Source organism: Molothrus ater, chromosome 24, assembly GCF_012460135.2.
Source record: "Molothrus ater isolate BHLD 08-10-18 breed brown headed cowbird chromosome 24, BPBGC_Mater_1.1, whole genome shotgun sequence".
Taxonomy (NCBI): Eukaryota; Metazoa; Chordata; class Aves; order Passeriformes; family Icteridae; genus Molothrus; species Molothrus ater.
The window spans coordinates 1,176,106-1,194,458 of NC_050501.2; the positions used below are offsets into that span (position 1 = coordinate 1,176,106).

Here is an 18,353-nt window from a genome sequence, read left to right on the forward strand (position 1 = left end):
GGACCCGGCGGGAGCCTCTCCGGGATCCCTTAAACCCCCGGGGCTCAGCCCCGCTCCCAGGGGGTTCCATGGGCGGGGAGGTGCCAGAGGAGCTGGGAATGTCGGGTTTGGGATCCCCCGTCCCCCGCAGGTTTTGCCCCGCAGCATTTCCCTGCTGCTGCTTTCCCGGCCCTCTCCCGGACACCCCAACTCCTGGGAAAACCCCATTTCCTGCGCTTCCCTGATCCATCTGCATTCCAGAGGGAGCTGTGAGCCCAGCCCCTGCACCCTTGGCCTGCCCAGTGCCCGAAACTCCCTGGTGTGGGATCCTCATGGGGTGGTTTGGGTTGGAAGGACCCTAAAGCCCACCCCATTGCCGAGGGCAGGGACCTCCCACTATCCCAGGCTGCTCCGAGCCCCATCCGAGCTGCCTTGGACAATTCCAGAGGCATCCACAGCTTCTCTGGGCACCCCGTGCCAGGGCCTCAGCACCTGCTGTGCCCCTGATCCTTTTTATATCATCCCACATCATTAGCTGCATGGATAAGGAATGTGGTAGGGTTGGATTTGGGGTCGATTCCCTGTTTTTCCCTTGTTTTGCAGAGAAGTCAGGATGAGGCATGGCTGCATCTCCTCACCATCCTCCCTCACAAGCTGCTGGCAGAGTCCCTGCCGTGAGTTACATCCACATGGGGGGTTTTGGGACGGGAAATTCCACCTGGGATGTGGCTCCAAGATGTGTGGATCAGGAAGTGACTGAGGAATGGCCCCTTTGGGATCACAGGAACAGACTCCAAAGCAAATCCCTCTCCAAGGCTTGACATGAAAAGCGGCACTTTGGGGGCCTGGTGTTCAAAGCTGGTTTTTCCCCAGGATCCTGGCCAGGAATGAGAGGAATTCCATGTGGGTGGCAGGGATGTGGTGGGAATGGGAGCCAAATGTCTGGGAAGAGGCATCTCCCTCTGAGCATCCTTATTCCAAAGGGTTCCCGAGTCACTTGGTACTGGGGGATGAATCCAGGCAGAGCAGGAGCCATCCCTGCCATCCCAGTGGGATAAACCCAGGATTTACCCCACAGCCAGGAGTGCTTTGTGCCCTCCAGTGAGATAAATCCAGGATTTACCCAAAGGCCAGGAGCCATCGCTGCCAGCTCAAAGGGATAAATCCAGGATTTACCCCACAGCCAGGAGCCATCCCTGCCATCCCCATGGGATAAATCCAGGCTTTACCCCACAGACAGGAGCCATCCCTGCCATCCCAGTGGGATAAATCCAGGCTTTACCCTGCAGCCAGGAGCCATCCCTGCCATCCCAGTGGGATAAATCCAGGCTTTTCCCAGGAGCCATCCCTCCCATTCCTGTGGGATAAATCCAGGCTCCCCAGCAGATCCAGGAGCTGCCATCCCCGTGGCATTCCTAGAGCTGTTCCTGCAGGTCATTTCTGAAGAGAAATCAGGATCAGGCAGGGATCACTGGGTCCCTCTTGTTTTCCAAGCATCTCTTGTTTGGGAAGAACAGGGAAGATTTGATTCCATAGCAGCACCTCGAGCATCCCCTGCCAAAGGCAGGAAATCCCAGCCACGTGGAAAAGGCTCAAAAGCTTTTTGTTTTGTTGCTGGTGGGAGTCTTGTTCCCCCCAAGAAAAAAAAAATCAAGGAAGAGCCTCCTTTTATTTTCCAGAACTGCCCCAGATGTTGTGGTTTGGGAATTTTTTTTTTTCTTGTGGAAGTGCCTGGTTTGTGTCATGGTTGTTGGAACCTGCTCAGCTCACCCAGAGTGAGGCTCCAAAAATGTTCAAAGGGATCTGGAGAGCAGAGGGGGAAGGGAAGGGAAGGGAAGGGAAGGGAAGGGAAGGGAAGGGAAGGGAAGGGAAGGGAAGGGAAGGGAAGGGAAGGGAAGGGAAGGGAAGGGAAGGGAAGGGAAGGGAAGGGAAGGGAAGGGAAGGGAAGGGAAGGGAAGGGAAGGGAAGGGAAGGGAAGGGAAGGGAAGGGAAGGGAAGGGAAGGGGCACCTTCTATTGTCCCAGGTTGCTCCTGTTTATTCACCTGGAGAGGAGAAGGCTCCAGGGAGAGCTCAGAGCCCTTGCAGGGCCTGAAGGGGCTCCAGGAGAGCTGCAGAGGGACTGGGGCCAAGGATGGAGGGACAGGAGGCAGGGAATGGCTGCCAGTGGCAGAGGGCAGGGCTGGGTGGGATCTTGGGAATTGGGAATTGTTCCCTGGCAGGGTGGGCAGGGGCTGGGCTGGAATTGCCAGAGCAGCTGTGGCTGCCCCTGGAGCCCTGGCAGTGCCCAAGGCCAGGCTGGACATTGGGGCTGGCAGCACCTGGCACAGTGAGAGGTGGCCCTGCCATGGCTGGGGTGGCACTGGAGGGGCTTTGAGGTCCATTCCAACCCAAACCATTCTGGGATTTCATGCCACAGGAGAAGTGGCAGCAGCATGGAGAAGGATGTAAGGATCTGAATAAGGTTTTTTTCAGAGCAGACATGAAAGGTGAGATGGGAAGATTGTGATCCAAAATCCTTTTGGGTGGAGCAGGAGAACAAGGAACACACTCTGGACATCCCACAGCAATCAGGCCTTTGTGCTCCCTGCCCAAAGCACCCTCCAGGTTCTCCTATGGAGATGTGGAGACATCAGAACATCAGGTTTGGGACATCCCTCCCCAGGGCACCACTTCTGAGGTGACATCCACCCTTGTGCCAGGGAACAGGGACAGGAGCAGAGGGAACGGCCTTAGGCTGGGCCAGGGCAGGCTCAGGGTGGATTTTGGGAAGAATTCTCCATGGAAAGGGTGTCCAGGCAGGGCAGGAGTGGATCCCCATCCTGGAGGGGTTTAACAGCCCTGGGGATGTGACACTTGGGGACAGGAGCAGCGCTGGCCTTGGCAGGGTTACTGCTTGGACTCCCTGACCTTTTCCAAGCTGAAGGATTCTCTGATTCCAAAACACACAGGAAAGAAATCTCTGAAAACCAGCTTGTTTTGAGCTTTTTCACAGATTTTGGCTGCTCTTGCCTTGTTTTGCATTCCAAGGGTTGGGCCAGAGCCCCGGGAGTTCCCTGGGGGACAGTAAAGTGGATTCAGGCTGGAAGCTGAGCCCCACTGGGCACAGGACCGGGGGTTCCCAGCAGGAATTGACTCTGGACCACCCCTGCCAAGAGGAAACCTCAGCTCCAGCTCAGGAGCAGCAGAAGGAATCGTTCCCATCCCCATCTGCACCCCCAGCTGATGGCAGGAGGGAAAATATTGGATTAGGGGGATTGGAGAGAAATCCCTGTCTGGGCCTCAGTTTCCCAAAGAAACAGCTCAGCCCAAAAGCCTAAAACTCACAAAACCTCCTGGTTTCAGCAGGATTTTAGGATTTTGCAAATAAAAAATTCCCTCTCTGCCCAAATTCCTTGTTCCCCTCTTCCAGCTGCTCCCTGGGGCCGCCGCAGGTCCCTCCTGTGACCCAGGTGTGGCGATTTGTCACCGATTTGTCACCGATTTGTCACCGATTTGTCACCGCCCCGGCTGCTGGGAGCCCTGTCATTATCCAATTACCTGAAATCGCTTTGAGCCGCGGCCAAACCAAGGGAAAATGCAAATCAAGGTGTTAATTCCCGGCATCTAAAAATAGCCAGCAAAGCCGGGAATGTTTGCAGGAGACACAGGTGAGGGAATAAAGGGGGGGAAAGCACATTTCAAACAGGTTTGGTAGTTCAAATCCGAGCTGATTGCCTCCGGCATTGCTGCAGGATGCTCCAGACAGGGCAGGGGGAGGATCCTGATTCCTTCTCCTGCTGCCCCTCAAATTCCCTGTCCTGGTGGGGGATCCTGCCCGTTCCCAGGGCAGGGAATTCCCTGCCCCTCAAATTCCCTGTCCTGGTGGGGGATCCTGCCCGTTCCCAGGGCATTCTGTGGGAATCCATGGGGTTTTCAAAGGGATCAAATCCCTGATTTGTCGACTTTGAGCTGCAAGGCTGCAACACTCCTGGCAAACATCCCTCCTGCCCTGTGTGAGGAACATCCCGGGACTGTTTAATGTCGTGATGGGCAGCTGGAGGAGACATTTCCACACAGAGGCCTCATCTGACATCCCAAAATGAGCTCCTGCCCTGTTTAAAGGTTCTGGGAGGGGATGGGATCCAGCTGGATCCAGAGGGGTCTGACAGGTGGCTCAAGCACTTCCAAACTTCTCCAGGGGTGTTGTTTAAAGGGAATGCTGAGGATTTCTGGGGTGGGATGCAAGGATCACCCAGCAGCTCCTCCTGCCAGGTGAGTTTGGATCAGACCTGGAGAGATTCCCAGACTGTGAGAGAAGGGGAATGTCCCCTCTGTCATGAGGCTTTCCCAAAAATTCCAGGAATCACAGAATCCTGGAATGGTTTAGGCTGGAAGGAACCTGAAATCCCCTCCAGTGCCACCCCTGCCATGGCAGGGCCACCTCCCACTGTGCCAGGTGCTGCCAGCCCCAATGCCCAGCCTGGCCTTGGGCACTGCCAGGGCTCCAGGGGCAGCCACAGCTGCTCTGGGCACCCTGGCAGAGCCCAAACCTCTCCAACCAGGCCTTGCCAGGCTACAAACCCCTGTGGCAAATGGCACTGGGGGCACCTGGAACCATGCAGGAAATCATTCTTTCCTTTCCTTTCTCCATTTGCTGCAATGGTTTTTGCTGCTGGTTTCCATCCTGGATTGAGGAATGGGAATGCCAGAGTGGTTTGGGTGGGAAGGGATCTTCAATGCCAGCTCATTGCAGCCCAGGGCCACCTCCCACTGTGCCAGGTGCTGCCAGCCCCAATGCCCAGCCTGGCCTTGGGCATTGCCAGGGCTCCAGGGGCAGCCACAGCTGCTCTGGCAATTCCAGCCCAGCCCCTCCCCACCCTCACAGCCGGAATCTCTTCCCAGTATCCAACCCTGCTCCAGTTTAAAGCTCCCTGTGACTCAGTGGGCCGAATCCAGGGAGAAATCCCATGGCAGTGCCAGGAACCCCCATCCACGGTGGGAGCAGCTCAAGTTTCCCTCTGGAATTCATTGCCAGGGAGGAAATGGGCTGGGAGCTTTATCAGGAGCAGCTGTTCCCATTCCCCATTCCCAGAGATTCCGTGGGATGGGAGAGGGTTACAAAAAATGAGGGAGGCAGGATCTGCTCGGAAGGTTTGGATTTGATCTAAGTGGGAATTCTGCGATGGGTTTTGTCTTTATTAGAATTATAATTATCATTGTTTTGTTCCAGGCAGCAGCTCAGGCTCCCCATTATTTTTAATTGGCTTCTTTCCTCATTAGATGGAACACAGATTCATCAGCGGGCACAATTCCTCATGGAATGCAAACCCAGGCACCAAATGTCCGGGCTCCAGCAGTCCTGGATAAACACTGAGAATTTCTATAGTGGGAAATATTCCCTTAGGGAATTCTCTGTCCTGGGGATGTGGGACACGGGCGAGGTGTCCTGTCCCCGCACAGGGATGGATTCAGCCTCGGGGAAAACAATTGGAGGACAGGAAATAGGTGGGAATAGGAGGGACACAATTCCCAAAGGTGCATTCCCGATTGTCCTGGAGCAGGTAAAACCAGGGAATGTTGGCTCAGCTGCTGGAATAACCACGGGGGCTCAGGAAATGTTGGAATTCCTGGAGCACGAATTCTGCTCTTTGCTTCCAATCCTGAACAATGGCCCGAAACTCCTCGGAGTGCCCAGATATCCATCGCTCCCCCGGGCAGGACAAGGAGCTGCATCCGCCCATTCCCGCTGGGATTTCAGCGCTCTTTGTTCTCAAGGGCTTCCTGTCCTTGGAAAGCAGGGGAAAGGGGCCAGGAGCTAAAAAAAGGTGGGAAGAAACACGTGGAGGAGGCTCGGGGAGGAGGATTTGTGGAGCCGCGGAGGGTGGGGAAGAGGTGGGAATGAGGATGGGGAGGGGTTGTTTATGTCCAGGAACGCAGAGGGTTCTGAAATGGGATTTGGATTTTCCAGGAGGCAGGAGGGGACTCAGTGTGTCCATGGAGTGAGGCAGGAGCTTCTGGAATGAGGCCTGGGAGCAGCAGGTTGGCACATGGGATAAATCCCCTTCATTTGGGGTATCCAGAAAGGCTCAGGGAGGATTTGGGTCCCACTGAGGACCCTCCACAGCTCAGGGCTGGCACCTGAGGACCTTCCCAGCTGTGTGTCCCCAAGGTGGTCACCTGGCCACTCAGGTGTGGCTGTTCCCTAAAATCCCTGTCAGCCACCACAGGCTCGGTGCCTTCGGGCCGTTCATTTTCCAGGTGAAATCCCAATCCTGGTGTTATTTTTCTGTGCTTTGCTCACATCACAGAGATTTATAGAGGCTGATTCACAGGGTGCAAAAAAAATCCCAAATAAACCACATTTGGGGTTGTCCTGGTAAATCCTGGGGTCTGCAACAGCCCCGCAGGAATGGAAAATTCCTGTAAGAGCTGTTGGGGTGGAAAATAAATAAAAAATGGGGATTGGGATATAATCAGGGGCTGTTTCCAGCCTTCAGCCCGAATTCCAACACCTCAGGCAGGCAGTTGTTCATTTCTGCTCTGCCAAAGGCGGGAGCAGAGCACAGTGGGGTCATTATTGGGGCTGGGAGCCGGGATTAGGGCCCTTCCCACCGGGAATGTGGAGCTGCTGCTGCAGGCAGGGATTGCTGATGGAACTGCCCTGCTCTGGGAAATGGGCTGAAAAGGGAGGGATTTGGGGCCCTGGTGCTGTGGCCATCCAGGAGGGTTCCTGAGCTGCTTCCAGGAGATTTGTCCCTGCTGGGGGCTGAGGGTTGGGATATCCTGCTCCTGAACCCCTCAGGGGGTGAAGCATTGGAGCAGAGGTGCCTGAGGGAAGCAGGGTGATAAAAACCCATTCCCCAAGCCCAAAGAGAAGGATGTTCCCTGGATTTCAGGCCAGCAGGACATCACTGGGGCTGGGGAAATATTTCTTGGAGCCCCCTGGGCTTTGGCATTGGGGCTGGGGATGGCTCCAAGGGTGGTGTGGGGACACCCAAACCCTGCCTGCTGCTCCAGGGATGGATCCAGGGAGGTCTGGCTTGGCAGAAGCTGGATAAAGACATCCAGGGTGTCCTTAGGAGGCCAAGAGCAGCCCTAGAGATTTCTGGGGTGGGATGCAAGGATCACCCAGCAGCTCCTCCTGCCAGGTGAGTTTGGAACCATGGGATGGTTTGGGCTGGAAGGAACCTGAAATCCCCTCCAGTGCCACCCCTGCCATGGCAGGGCCACCTCCCACTGTGCCAGGTGCTGCCAGCCCCAATGCCCAGCCTGGCCTTGGGCACTGCCAGGGCTCCAGGGGCAGCCACAGCTGCTCTGGGCACCCTGGCAGAGCCCAAACCTCTCCAACCAGGCCTGGCCAGGCTACAAACCCCTGTGGCAAATGGCACTGGGGGCACCTGGAACCATCCAGGAAATCATTCTTTCCTTTCCTTTCTCCATTTGCTGCAATGGTTTTTGCTGCTGGTTTCTATCCTGGATTGAGGAATGGGAATGCCAGAGTGGTTTGGGTGGGAAGGGATCTTCAATGCCAGCTCATTGCAGCCCAGGGCCACCTCCCACTGTGCCAGGGGCTGCCAGCCCCAATGTCCAGCCTGGCCTTGGGCACTGCCAGGGCTCCAGGGGCAGCCACAGCTGCTCTGGCAATTCCAGCCCAGCCCCTGCCCACCCTGCCAGGGAACAATTCCCAATTCCCAAGATCCCATCCAGCCCTGCCCTCTGCCACTGGCAGCCATTCCCTGCCTCCTGTCCCTCCATCCTTGGCCCCAGTCCCTCTGCAGCTCTCCTGGAGCCCCTTCAGGCCCTGCAAGGGCTCTGAGCTCTCCCTGAGCCTTCTCCTCTCCAGGGCAGCATTTCCAGGCTGCACTGGGATGGTCCAGGCTGTGCTGGGATCATCAAGGGCTCCGGTGGGAGTATCCAGGGCTGTGCTGGGATGGCCCTGAGCTGTACTGGGATCATCCCTGGCTGTGCTGGAATGTTCCAGGCTCCTCAAGCATCACTGCAGTTGCCATGGAAACCATTCATTAACCCCACCCTGGTGGGCCCAGGATCAGGCAGAACCTTCTCCCTCCACTCCCGGAGCAGCACCAAGAACTCAGGCCAGACCCTGGGCAGACAATGTTTAAATGACTTTATTTTTTATCTTTTCCTCATTTTATAAATGGGCACAGCACAGAAATAATTAAAAAAAATAGACAGTACCATTACAGTGCTAGATCCATTGGCAAAGATTATTTTTAGAGTCTTTTTTTTTTTTGACATTATTTTTAAAGTTTTGGCCATTGAGTAAGAACAAAAACAATTAACAAACATTTTCTTTTCCTTTCCTTTTCGAAACAGACACTATGAAGCCATTTCAGTACTAAACTCTAGGAGAGTTATGTACATACAAAAAAAAGTTCTGTTTAAGATATGTCTCCTATTAAAAATATTTACATGCATTTTTTTTCCCTCCCGGATTCATTGAAAGCTCCAACATTTGTAGTGTTCCAGATCTTTGTTTTGTTCTCCTATAGGGATTGGAAATCAGCTCCAAAAAAAAGTGAAGTTGGAATTACTTCAATCTTCTGGAAAGGGAGATTTTTTTAATTTTATTTTTGGGATGTTTATCAATGGAATTTTTTTTTTCATTTTTTACAATTATTTTATTTTTAATTTATACAAGAAGGTTCGATGTTTATTTACAGAAGGAGCAGTGGGTGATGGTTTATCCTGGAGATGTGGTTGTGAGAGACAAGGGGGAGAATTTAAAAAGTTTTTCTATCAAACTGCAATGGATTCCTGTTTTTCGGGAGTCTGGTTTGATTGTCAGCTGGGCTGGGGTGACTTTGGCCAGGGGAGACCCTGAACGGGGGAAATTCCTGCAGGAAAAACCCCTGGAGCCCTGGAGGTCTTGGGAGAAGCGCTGGAGTGTGGGGTGTGAAAAAATCGGGGTTTTTTTACCCAAAAAATCAAAATAATGTGGGAAATAAACAGAGAAATAAAAAGTTGGGATCTGCAGACCCTCTGGGGCTCCTCTAAGAGAAGGGGGAGCTGCTGGCACAAGGACTGGGGAGGCTCCGGAGCTCGCGGGGCTTTGGATCCACCCCGGGATCCCAGCCCGGATCTGCTCCGGCCCTGCAGGGATAAAAGGCTCCTGATCCCACCTGGGAGATCCCAACCCACCGAGACCAGGACTGGGATTGGGACTGGGACTGGGATCGAGACTGGGTCTGGGATTGGGTTTGGGATTGGGTCTGGGACTGGGATCAGGGGGATGTGAAGGGCAGGAGGGGAGGGAGGAGCAGCAGGAATTGGGAGCGGTGGAATCCTGCATCCCTTGGGACAGGGAATGATGGGGAATCCCAAATCCTTTAGGACAAGGGTTGAGGCTGAATCCCACATTCCTTGGGACAGGAAATTCCATATCCCTTGGGCAGGGAATCCTGCATCCCTTGGGACAGGGAATGGTGGGAATCCCGCATCGTTTAGGACAGGGAATCCTGCATCCCTTGGGAGTGGGGCCAAGTCTGAATCTTACATCCCTTGGGACAGGGAAAGAGGGGGAATCCCAAATCCTTTAGGACAGGGGTCAAAGCTGAATCCCACATTCCTTGGGAGAGGAAATCCCACCTTCCTTGGGAGCAGGGCCAAGGCTGAATCCCGAATTCCTTGGGACAGGAAATCCCGCATCCCTTTGGCAGGGACTCCTGCATCCCTTGGGACAGGGAATGAGGCTGAATCCCACATTCCTTGGGACAGGGGCCAAGGGCTGCAGAGCCCAGCATGTGGTGCTGGAGGACAAATTCTCCTCCTTTTCCTCTTTTCCTCCTCCTTTTCCTCTTTTTCCTCCTTCTTTTGCCCCTCAGGAGCAGAGCCCCCCGTGCCCATCTATACATCTCTACATATACATTAATTACATACACACATTATATACACACACAGACACCCCCAGCCCTGCTCCTGGCACCCCAGGGAGCTCATTCCCACCAAACCTTTCTGGATTGAAAGCTCAGAGTTACTTCAGAGCCTGGCAGAAAACCTTGGAGCAAGGAAAAGGTCATGACAAGGGTGGTTATGGGAGGAAAAGGGAATTAAAAAATCCATTCCAGTTCTTGGCTGGTGGGTTTGTTCCTGTGGAAGGAACTGAGCTGGGGATTCACAGCACAGAGAGCTCGGAATGCTGGAGCTGGGGCAAAGGAACTCCCAGACAGGGATTGTTGGGGAATGGGGGAGGGAGAGGGGGAATTTGAGGCAGCCCAGCCCATCCTGGCAGTCACCCAGCCCGAGCCATCCCTGTCCCATCCCTTCCCTGCAGCTGGATCCCCCCAGCACAGCTCAATCTGGAAATGTCCAAAATCAGAGAGGTTTTTGGAGCTAAGGGACAACTCCATCCCAACAGGCACCTGGTGCTTTTCATGGAAAGATCCAAGATCAGAGAGATTTTTGGAGTAAAGGGACAAATCCCACCCTGCAAAACCCACCCGGGGCCAGGTCCTGCTGCTGCTGGGCCCCTTCCATGTCCTGCCCTTCCCAAACTCCCCATTCCAGCTCCGGTTTGGGCTCTCTGCTCTTCCCTTCCCTTTGGATGTGGCTTAGGAGTTCCTGGCTGTTCTGCTGGATACTCTCCACCGTTCTCCTGCTGCAATTCCAGCAGGGAGAGCCCCAAGGCTGGCACAGCTGGCAGAGCAGCCCACACCACCCTGCAATTCCAGAAACTCCTAAAATTATCCAGCTGGAACAGCCAAGGTTCTCCCTGCGGCTCCAGCACATCACACACACACAGAAACAGGCAGAAAAGAAGTGGAAAAGCCATGGAAAAATCCCTCAGGGAGCACAGCTGGAAGGACCAGCACATCTGGGCACTGCTCCAGCTGCTCCTGGCTGGGATCAGTGTGAGGGATGGGAATTTGGGCAGGGGAGGGTGCCAGACTCAGCTTTGGGAAGGGAAGATGCTGCAGACGTTTCCACTCGAGTTCATTTTCCCAAAAATCGGCTCTGGGGATGGCTCCTCCTGTGTGGAGCCTCCTCTCCTCTTCCCCATCTCTGTTCCCACCAGGAATCCCTGGAAAGCCCCGGAGCAGGAGTGGCTGCAGGAGGGCACCAGCCCTCGGGGTTCTATCCCTCCCTGTGGCTCTGCTCATGGAGAAATGGCTTTATCCAGGATTTTTTGGGGAGATGGACTTCCCCAAAAATTCCTGCCCATATTCAGCTCCATCCCAGCTCCTTGGAGGGAGGCACAGGCTCACATTCCCCAGAACAAGGCTTTTTTGTTCCCTTCAGACATCGACTCCAACAGCCCCCATGGAGCTGAGGTGACACCAGAGGCTGCGACATCACCGCACAACCACGAAAAGTTGGCTCCAAAACAAAAAACTCTCCTGGAGCTCACATCCCTCTCCTGGCGGAGAACAAAAGTGTGGAAGCAGGAGATAATGAATTGTTTCATCACTTCTGATTAGCAGTTTAGTTGCTTTCACCTTTTTTTGTTGTGTTTATCTCATATTTTAATTACTGCAGAAGCCCTGCCCAGGCTCCTCTCACCCTCCCACCTCCAGCTTCCCTCACTCCCGAAGCTGTGATGGATTTAAGTGCCGGGATTACAACCTAACACCAGCTGAGAGGGACGAGGTTAAGCTTGAGTGAGTAAAAAAATTGTATTATGGAACTTCAAACTATTAAATAGGAGGAAAAAATGGAATGAAGAAGATTAAGGAGGCATCTCTGAAAAGCAGCATTAAAAAGATTAAGCTGGGAGGGATTTTTATTTTTTTTTTTAAGCAAGCTCCAAAGATTAAATCCAGGTTTTCCCAAAAGATGGGGATTTTGGGTGACCTTGGTGACCTTGACTTGTGCCACTCCCCTTTATGTGATCCCAACAGGGCCAAAATCCTCAAATCATCAAATCCGGGAGTCCAAACTTCCCCTGGAGCAGCACAAAGTGGCTCTGGGTTGGCACCAGGCTCCTTCTGAGTGTGTTCCCTCCTTTGGAGCATCCTCATCCTTCATCCTTATCCTCATCCTCATCCTCATCCTCATCCTCCCTCTGGGATGGACACAGAAATGGTCACTCCCAGCACCACCACCCCAAACGTCCAACAGGGCCTTCTCCAAGCTCCAAGAACCCAAACCACGAGGATTTCGAGGCTGACAGCTCAAAAATGAGGATTTAGAGCTGACCCACGTGTGGGGCTCTGTTCCCTACCCCGAAGTAAAGCCAGGTCGTCATTTTGGGTTGTATCCCAGGGAAAAGCAGCCCAAAGCTCCCAACTTCCCAACTCAAAATCCCACCCAAGCATCCCAGTGCACTGAGAGATTCCAGGGATTTCATTTCCTTCCACACCTGTGTTACTGTGGGTGTACAGGAGTGGAGATATGTATTTATATATATTCAGAATATTCTTCTGGCCTCAAATCCCTTCCACAATGAAGCTCTTCCGTCCTGTAACCCCCACCAGGGCCATGAAACCCTAAATCCCCCAACCCTCTCAGGGGCCAAAGTGTCCCTGACTCTGTTAATTCACAAAGCAACGATTTTTTCCCCAGATTTTCCCATTTAAATTGTTCCAAGAGCAAATCAAAAGTCTCCATGGGACCCCATCAAGATCATGACCATTGTAACAACAAAACCCCACAAACAGGGCTCCAGCTAATTAAGAGCCACCTCATTGAACCACCTTAATTGAAATATCTTAATTAATTAATCTGCACCGTGGGCAGCCTCGGAGGGGACACCTGGGGGGCACCAGGGTTGGGTTCTCTCCAGCCCTGTGGGTTGTGCTGGGATTTAAACACCAGTGAAGGGAAACCATCAATCCTGGGGAATCAAAAAACAAAAGAAAACCATCAATCCTGGGTGTTTCCCTCAATTTGGGGATCTTTCCAATGATCCAACCAGCCAGCCCTGGGGCTGAGCCGTGGTTCTGCCTCCCCTTCCTCACCTCGGGGGAACCTTGAGGGGACAGGGATGGTCCCTGCTTGGATTTCCTCTCTTAGGCTGCATCCCATGCTCTGCAGGGCTCTGTTATCCCCTCTGGAAGAGCCAGGCACAGGATTCAGCTTCTCCAGTCCCAGCTCCTCCCAAAGGACTGTCCAGCAAAGCCGAGCTTTAGTGGTCACAGTGAAAACCCAGCACAAGCCAAGTCCTTTCCTGGCCAAACCCCTCAGCCAGATGTGGATCCAAGAGATTGCAGGGGTGATTGGATGGCAGCAGCCTGGGATGCCCCAGTGCAGCTCCACAAGCTCTCCAGAATGTTGATCCAAGGGATAATTCCCAGGGTTTGTATTTATTTCCTTTTCTCCCCACTCCAGGAGCAAATCCCAGGTATTCCAGCCCCTTGTGCTTTTCCCAAGGTTCCAGGAGCATTGGAGAGTCACGTTCTCTCTTCCAGCAGAAGGAGATTCCTGCAGAGCGACCAACCCCATTCCAAAGGAAAACCAAAAAATAAAGACGAGACAGAAGGAAGGAAATCTCCTTCCTTTATGGACAGAAAAAAAAGGGCAATAAATCCAAAGCAAACCCCCTGCACCCCAGGGCTGGCAGGAGGTGTCTGAATCCCAGAGTTCGTGGTGGTGGTGGTGGGAAAAGTCCAGTTGAGCTCCAGGCACTGTGGGCAGCCCATCCCGTGCTCTCCAGGGCATTCCCGGGCACGGCTGCCCTGGCATCGGCTCCTTGGCATCGGCTCCATGTCCCGTCCCTCCCGCCAGCAGAAAGGCCAGCGGTGCTCGGTGTCACCCAGGCGGTGCTCGCTGTGACCGCGGCGCACTCAGCGTCACCTCAGGGTGCTCGGTGTCACCTCAGGGTGCTCGTTGTGACCACAGCGCTTCTCAGTGTGACCGCAGCGCTGCTCAGTGTGACCTGGGTGCGTTCAGTGTCACCTCAGCACTGCTTGGTGTGACCTTGGTGGAGCTCAGTGTGACCTCAGTGCTGCTCGGTGTGACCACGGCACTGCTCAGTGTCACCTCAGGGTGCTCAGTGTGACCGTGGCACGCTCGGTGTCACCTCGGTGCTGCTTGGTGTGACCTTGGCAGAGTTTGGTGTGACCGCAGCACTGCTTGGTGTCACCTCGGTGCCACTTGGTGTGATGGCAGCACTGCTTGATGTGACATGGGCACTGCTCAACGTGACCTGGGCACACTCCATGTGACTGCTCGGTGTCACCTTGGGGTGCTTGGTGTCACCTCAGCGCTGCTCAGTGTGACCGTGGTGCTGCTTGGTGTCACCTTGGCACTGCTCGGTGTGACCTGGGCACACTCAGTGTGACCCCAGCAGTGCTCGGTGTCACCTCAGCGGTGCTCGGTGTCACCTTGGGGTGCTCGGCATGACCGTGGTGCTGCTCAGTGTGACCACAGCAATGCTCGGTGTCACCTTGGCAGTGCTCGGTGTCACCTTGGGGTGCTCGGCGTGACCGTGGTGCTGCTCAGCGTGACCACAGCAATGCTCGGTGTCACCTTGGCAGTGCTCAGTGTCACCTTGGCAGTGCTCGGTGTGACCGCAGTGCTGTTCCGGGCACCCCGTGCCCCCCATGCCAAGGATGCGTTTCCTCCTTCAGCCGCTGTGGGTTTTGCTTTTAAAAATTCACAGTCTGATCCCAAAAAAAGAGAGAGAGGAGGGAGGGGAGAGAGAGAGACTGGATGGAGGAGAGGAGGGGGAGGGTTTGGAGCAGGGAGGGAGGGAGGAAGCGTGAGGCACTCCGGGCTCTCCGTCTACGCGTAGAACTCCTCCTGCTTGTCGGGCTTCTGGTAGGTGACGTTGGCCTGCTTGGGCTCCTCCAGGGTGTAGCTGCCCTCGTCCTTCTTCTTCATGCGGTAGATGAGCAGCATCACCAGGAAGGCGGCGAAAAGGGCGCCCACCACGCCACCCACGATCACCGCTGCAACAACGCACAGGGACACGGCTGTCAGTGCCACCCACGGCTGTCAGTGCCACCCACGGCTGTCAGTGCCACCCAAGGCAATCAGTGCCACCCGCGGCCATCAGTGCCACCCATGACTGTCAGTGCCACCCAAGGCAATCAGTGCCACCCACGGCTGTCAGTGCCACCCACGGCTGTCAGTGCCACCCACGGCTGTCAGTGCCACCCAAGGCAATCAGTGCCACCCATGACTGTCAGTGCCACCCATGGCAATCAGTGCCACCCGCAGCCATCAGTGCCACCCATGACTGTCAGTGCCACCCGCGGCTGTCAGTGCCACCCAAGGCAATCAGTGCCACCCGCGGCCATCAGTGCCACCCATGACTGTCAGTGCCACCCATGGCCATCAGTGCCACCCCAGCTGTCAGTGCCACCCATAGCAATCAGTGCCACCCATGGCCATCAGTGCCACCCACAGCCGTCAGTGCCACCCATGGCCATCAGTGCCACCCCAGCTGTCAGTGCCACCCACAGCCATCAGTGCCACCCATGGCAATCAGTGCCATCTGTGACCATCAGTGCCACCCACAGCTGTCAGTGCCACCCACGGCCATCAATGCCACCCACGGCTGTCAGTGCCACCTGTGACCATCAATGCCACCCACGGCTGTCAATGTCACCCACAGCTGTCAGTGCCACCCCAGCTGTCAGTGCCACCCATGGCCATCAGTGCCACCCACGGCTGTCAGTGCAACCCCCCCCATCCATCAGTGCCACCTCTCTGACCATCAGCGCCACCACTGCCTCTCAGGGTCATCTCCAGTCACCAGTGACCCCTCCCGGCTATAAATGCCACCCCTGGTTGTCACTGCCATCCACGGCCATCAGTGCCACCCCTCTGGTCCTCAGTGTCACCTCCAAACCCCCAGTCCCATATCTCACCTATCAACACCTCTTTCCTCTCCAGGATGTTTTTCTGGGGCAGCTGAGCAGCCGAGTTGCCCGAGTCTATCGTGTTGTCCATCAGCCCTGTCTCCACTTTCCTGCCAGGCCCTGGCCCTGCTGGTGGTGTCACCACAGCCACCACCTCATTCCCGAGGTCGGGACGAGTTGTCTCCTCCTCCTCCCGGATCTCGAAGTCCCCGCTGGGGCCGCTGCTGGCCGGCACCTCTGGCTCCTTGTCGGGGGCTGCTGTCACCTCCCCTGGCTCCATCTGGGAGAAAGGACAAGATGGAGCAGGGGAGAAGGACCCAAGGGTGTCCGCCAGGAGGACATCATCAGACCAAGGACAGGGTGGGGGACATGGGGATGACATTGGGGTGTCCCTTCCCTGTGTCACTGCAGCTGTACCGCAGTGACAACGCAACCCCATGACTTGGTCACCAAATGGCTGAGGCCACCATGGCTGAGCTGGGCCATTCTCTGTCCCCATCCCAGGACCTGTTCCCTGTAGTTTCTGCTAAAGAGACCCCATTCCAGACCCTGCACCCTTACAGGGAAGGATTTCTCCCCAATATCCCATCCCAGACCCTGTGCTGGGCTCTGTCCCCAGAGCACAGGTTGGATGTCACCGCTGGAAGGTGACTCACTCCTAACAGGAGGTGACACAACCTCCATGCCACACCAGCACGGCAAGAGGAAGGATTGGATGCTGCTGGATGAGCTCCAGGGGTCCCTTCCCCCTTCCTTTCCCCCCCTCCTGCTGCACAGGGCGGGAGAGGAGGATGGGCCCCTGTCACCCAGGCCACAGGGCTGTCACCCGGGCCACAGGGCTGTCACCCAGCCCAGCTCCCTGCTGTCCCTGCCCGATTCCCTTGGCAAGGAGGAGGTCCCGGCCTCAAGGGTTGCCTGGGAATATGATTGATCCATGCCACCCCCTCCATCCCACCCCTGATCCATTCACTGCCTCCTGCACATCCCTCGGGACCAAATCCCCGGACCTTCCCCCATGTCCCTCGGCATCCACCAAACTGGAGCATCCCCGAGCCAAACCTCCCCCGGACCCCTCCCTGCTGGGGCGAACGGCTCCGTCCCGCCTGCCTCGGGCACAGAGCAGGATCCGGGACGAGCCAGGGTTCGGGACGAGCCGGGAGCCGTCTGGGGCGGGGGTGGGAGCCCTCTCCATGTCCCGCTGCCCCGGGGCCAGAGCACGGCTCAGCGCTTCCCACAAGCGAGCGGCCGCGTTTGTGACAGGGATTAATTGAAGGTCAGCGAGAGCCCCGAGCGCTCCGAGCACGCATTTGCAGGCGGAAAAGAGTGAGTAGTTTAGACAAATCACTCCACCTTTCAGTCAAAGCGGCTGCAAAGGGCCCCTGAGGGGCTCTGAATGCGAGATGGAGCTGAAATTCCTGCTCAGGACACCCGATGGGCTGGAAATGCACCATCAAGCGGTAATTGAGGAGAGTTTGGGACTCCCGGCGAGGGGCGGGAGCTGGGACATGACACCAAAGCCCGAGGACAGTCGCCGTGTCCCCGTGGGATGTGGCACCGCTGCCCTCCTGCCTGGGGAAGCCGCTCTGCAGAGGGCAGAGCGGGGTCACAGGGGTGGGTGGCACATCCCGGGTGCCCCAGGAGCCTGAACCCCTGCCCGGGCTGAGCTCCCCCTTCACCTCCTTCAGCTCTGGAAGAGCCCAGCCTGCCTCCACCTCCCTCAGAGCAAGTGCCAAGGATGGACGGACACCAAAGGCCTCCCGTGGCCACCACTTGGCTTCCAGGGAGCCCAGGAGCCCCGAGCAGGTGAGAAGGGCTCTGGCCTCCTACCTGGGAGGACTCTGTGGGCAGCAGCGTGGTGGCCATGGGTGGCAAAGCCGTGCTTTTCTCGGGAAGCTCTGCAGTCCTCGAGGTGCTGGGCTTTGGCAGGGCCCTGGGCTTGGCCGTGCTGGTGGGGACAAGGCGCGACGTGGCCACCTCTGTTGGCGTGCTGGTTTCGGGGACGGGCGTGGTGGGGGTCTCCAGGGTGGTGGCCCGGGTGGTGGCTGCCTTGGTGGCCAAGGGGGGCAGGAACCTCCGGATGGTGGTGGGCTTGGCTGTGGCCACGGTGGTGCTGCTTGTGGTGGTGGTGGCCTCCGTGGTGGTGGTGGTGGTGGTGGTGGTGGCCGTGGTGGTGGTGGTGGTGGCCATGGTGGTGGTGGTGGTGGTGGCCGTGGCGGTTGGGAGCTCGCTGGCCGTGGTGCTGCTGGTGGTGGTGGTGGCTTTCCAGCTGGGCACCACCGGTGCTTCTGTGGTCCTGGGGATGAGGAAGGCGCTGGTGGCCTGCCCGGGGGTGGTGTCCTGGGGGGTGGGGAACGGCTCCAGGGGCGTAGCCACGGGCTGGGCAGCGGTGACGGGCAGCGCGGCCGCCGTGGTGGGCAGGGTCACCAGCGTGTCCGTGGTCAGGCTCACGGCCGTGTCCAGCCCCGGCTCCGGCTCGAAATCTGAAACGGGGACAAGAGGGAGGAGTGAAGCTGCTGCTGATGCAATTCCCTGGCATCACCCCCAAAATCCGAGAGCACGGATGGTTCCAGGCTCAGCAGAAACCAAGGGCTGTGCCCGTGTGGTGGCCAAAGCCCTTTTTGGGGTCTGTG

At 56.2% G+C, this 18,353-nt stretch overlaps 1 protein-coding gene across 3 annotated transcripts in view; it reads right to left on the bottom strand.

The window, feature by feature from the left end:
• Nucleotides 1-8,070: 8,070 nt before the first annotated feature.
• The window catches only part of SDC3 (syndecan 3), a 44,562-nt gene continuing 34,279 nt past the window's right edge, over nt 8,071-18,353 (bottom strand). The window contains exons 3-6 of one of the 3 annotated variants that reach the window (XR_004981523.2): nt 17,551-18,203; nt 15,733-16,003; nt 14,408-14,808; nt 8,071-14,303 (exon numbers count right to left, since the gene is read on the bottom strand). Coding sequence is in view for 1 of the 3 variants with exons in the window: in XM_036396896.2 (XP_036252789.1) it covers nt 14,642-14,808; nt 15,733-16,003; nt 17,551-18,203 (1,091 nt within the window). In the remaining 2 variants the exon portion in view is untranslated. Of the gene's footprint in view, nt 14,809-15,732; nt 16,004-17,550; nt 18,204-18,353 lie in introns of all 3 variants that reach the window. The other 2 variants (XR_008508787.1, XM_036396896.2) reach the window with 2 other exon arrangements.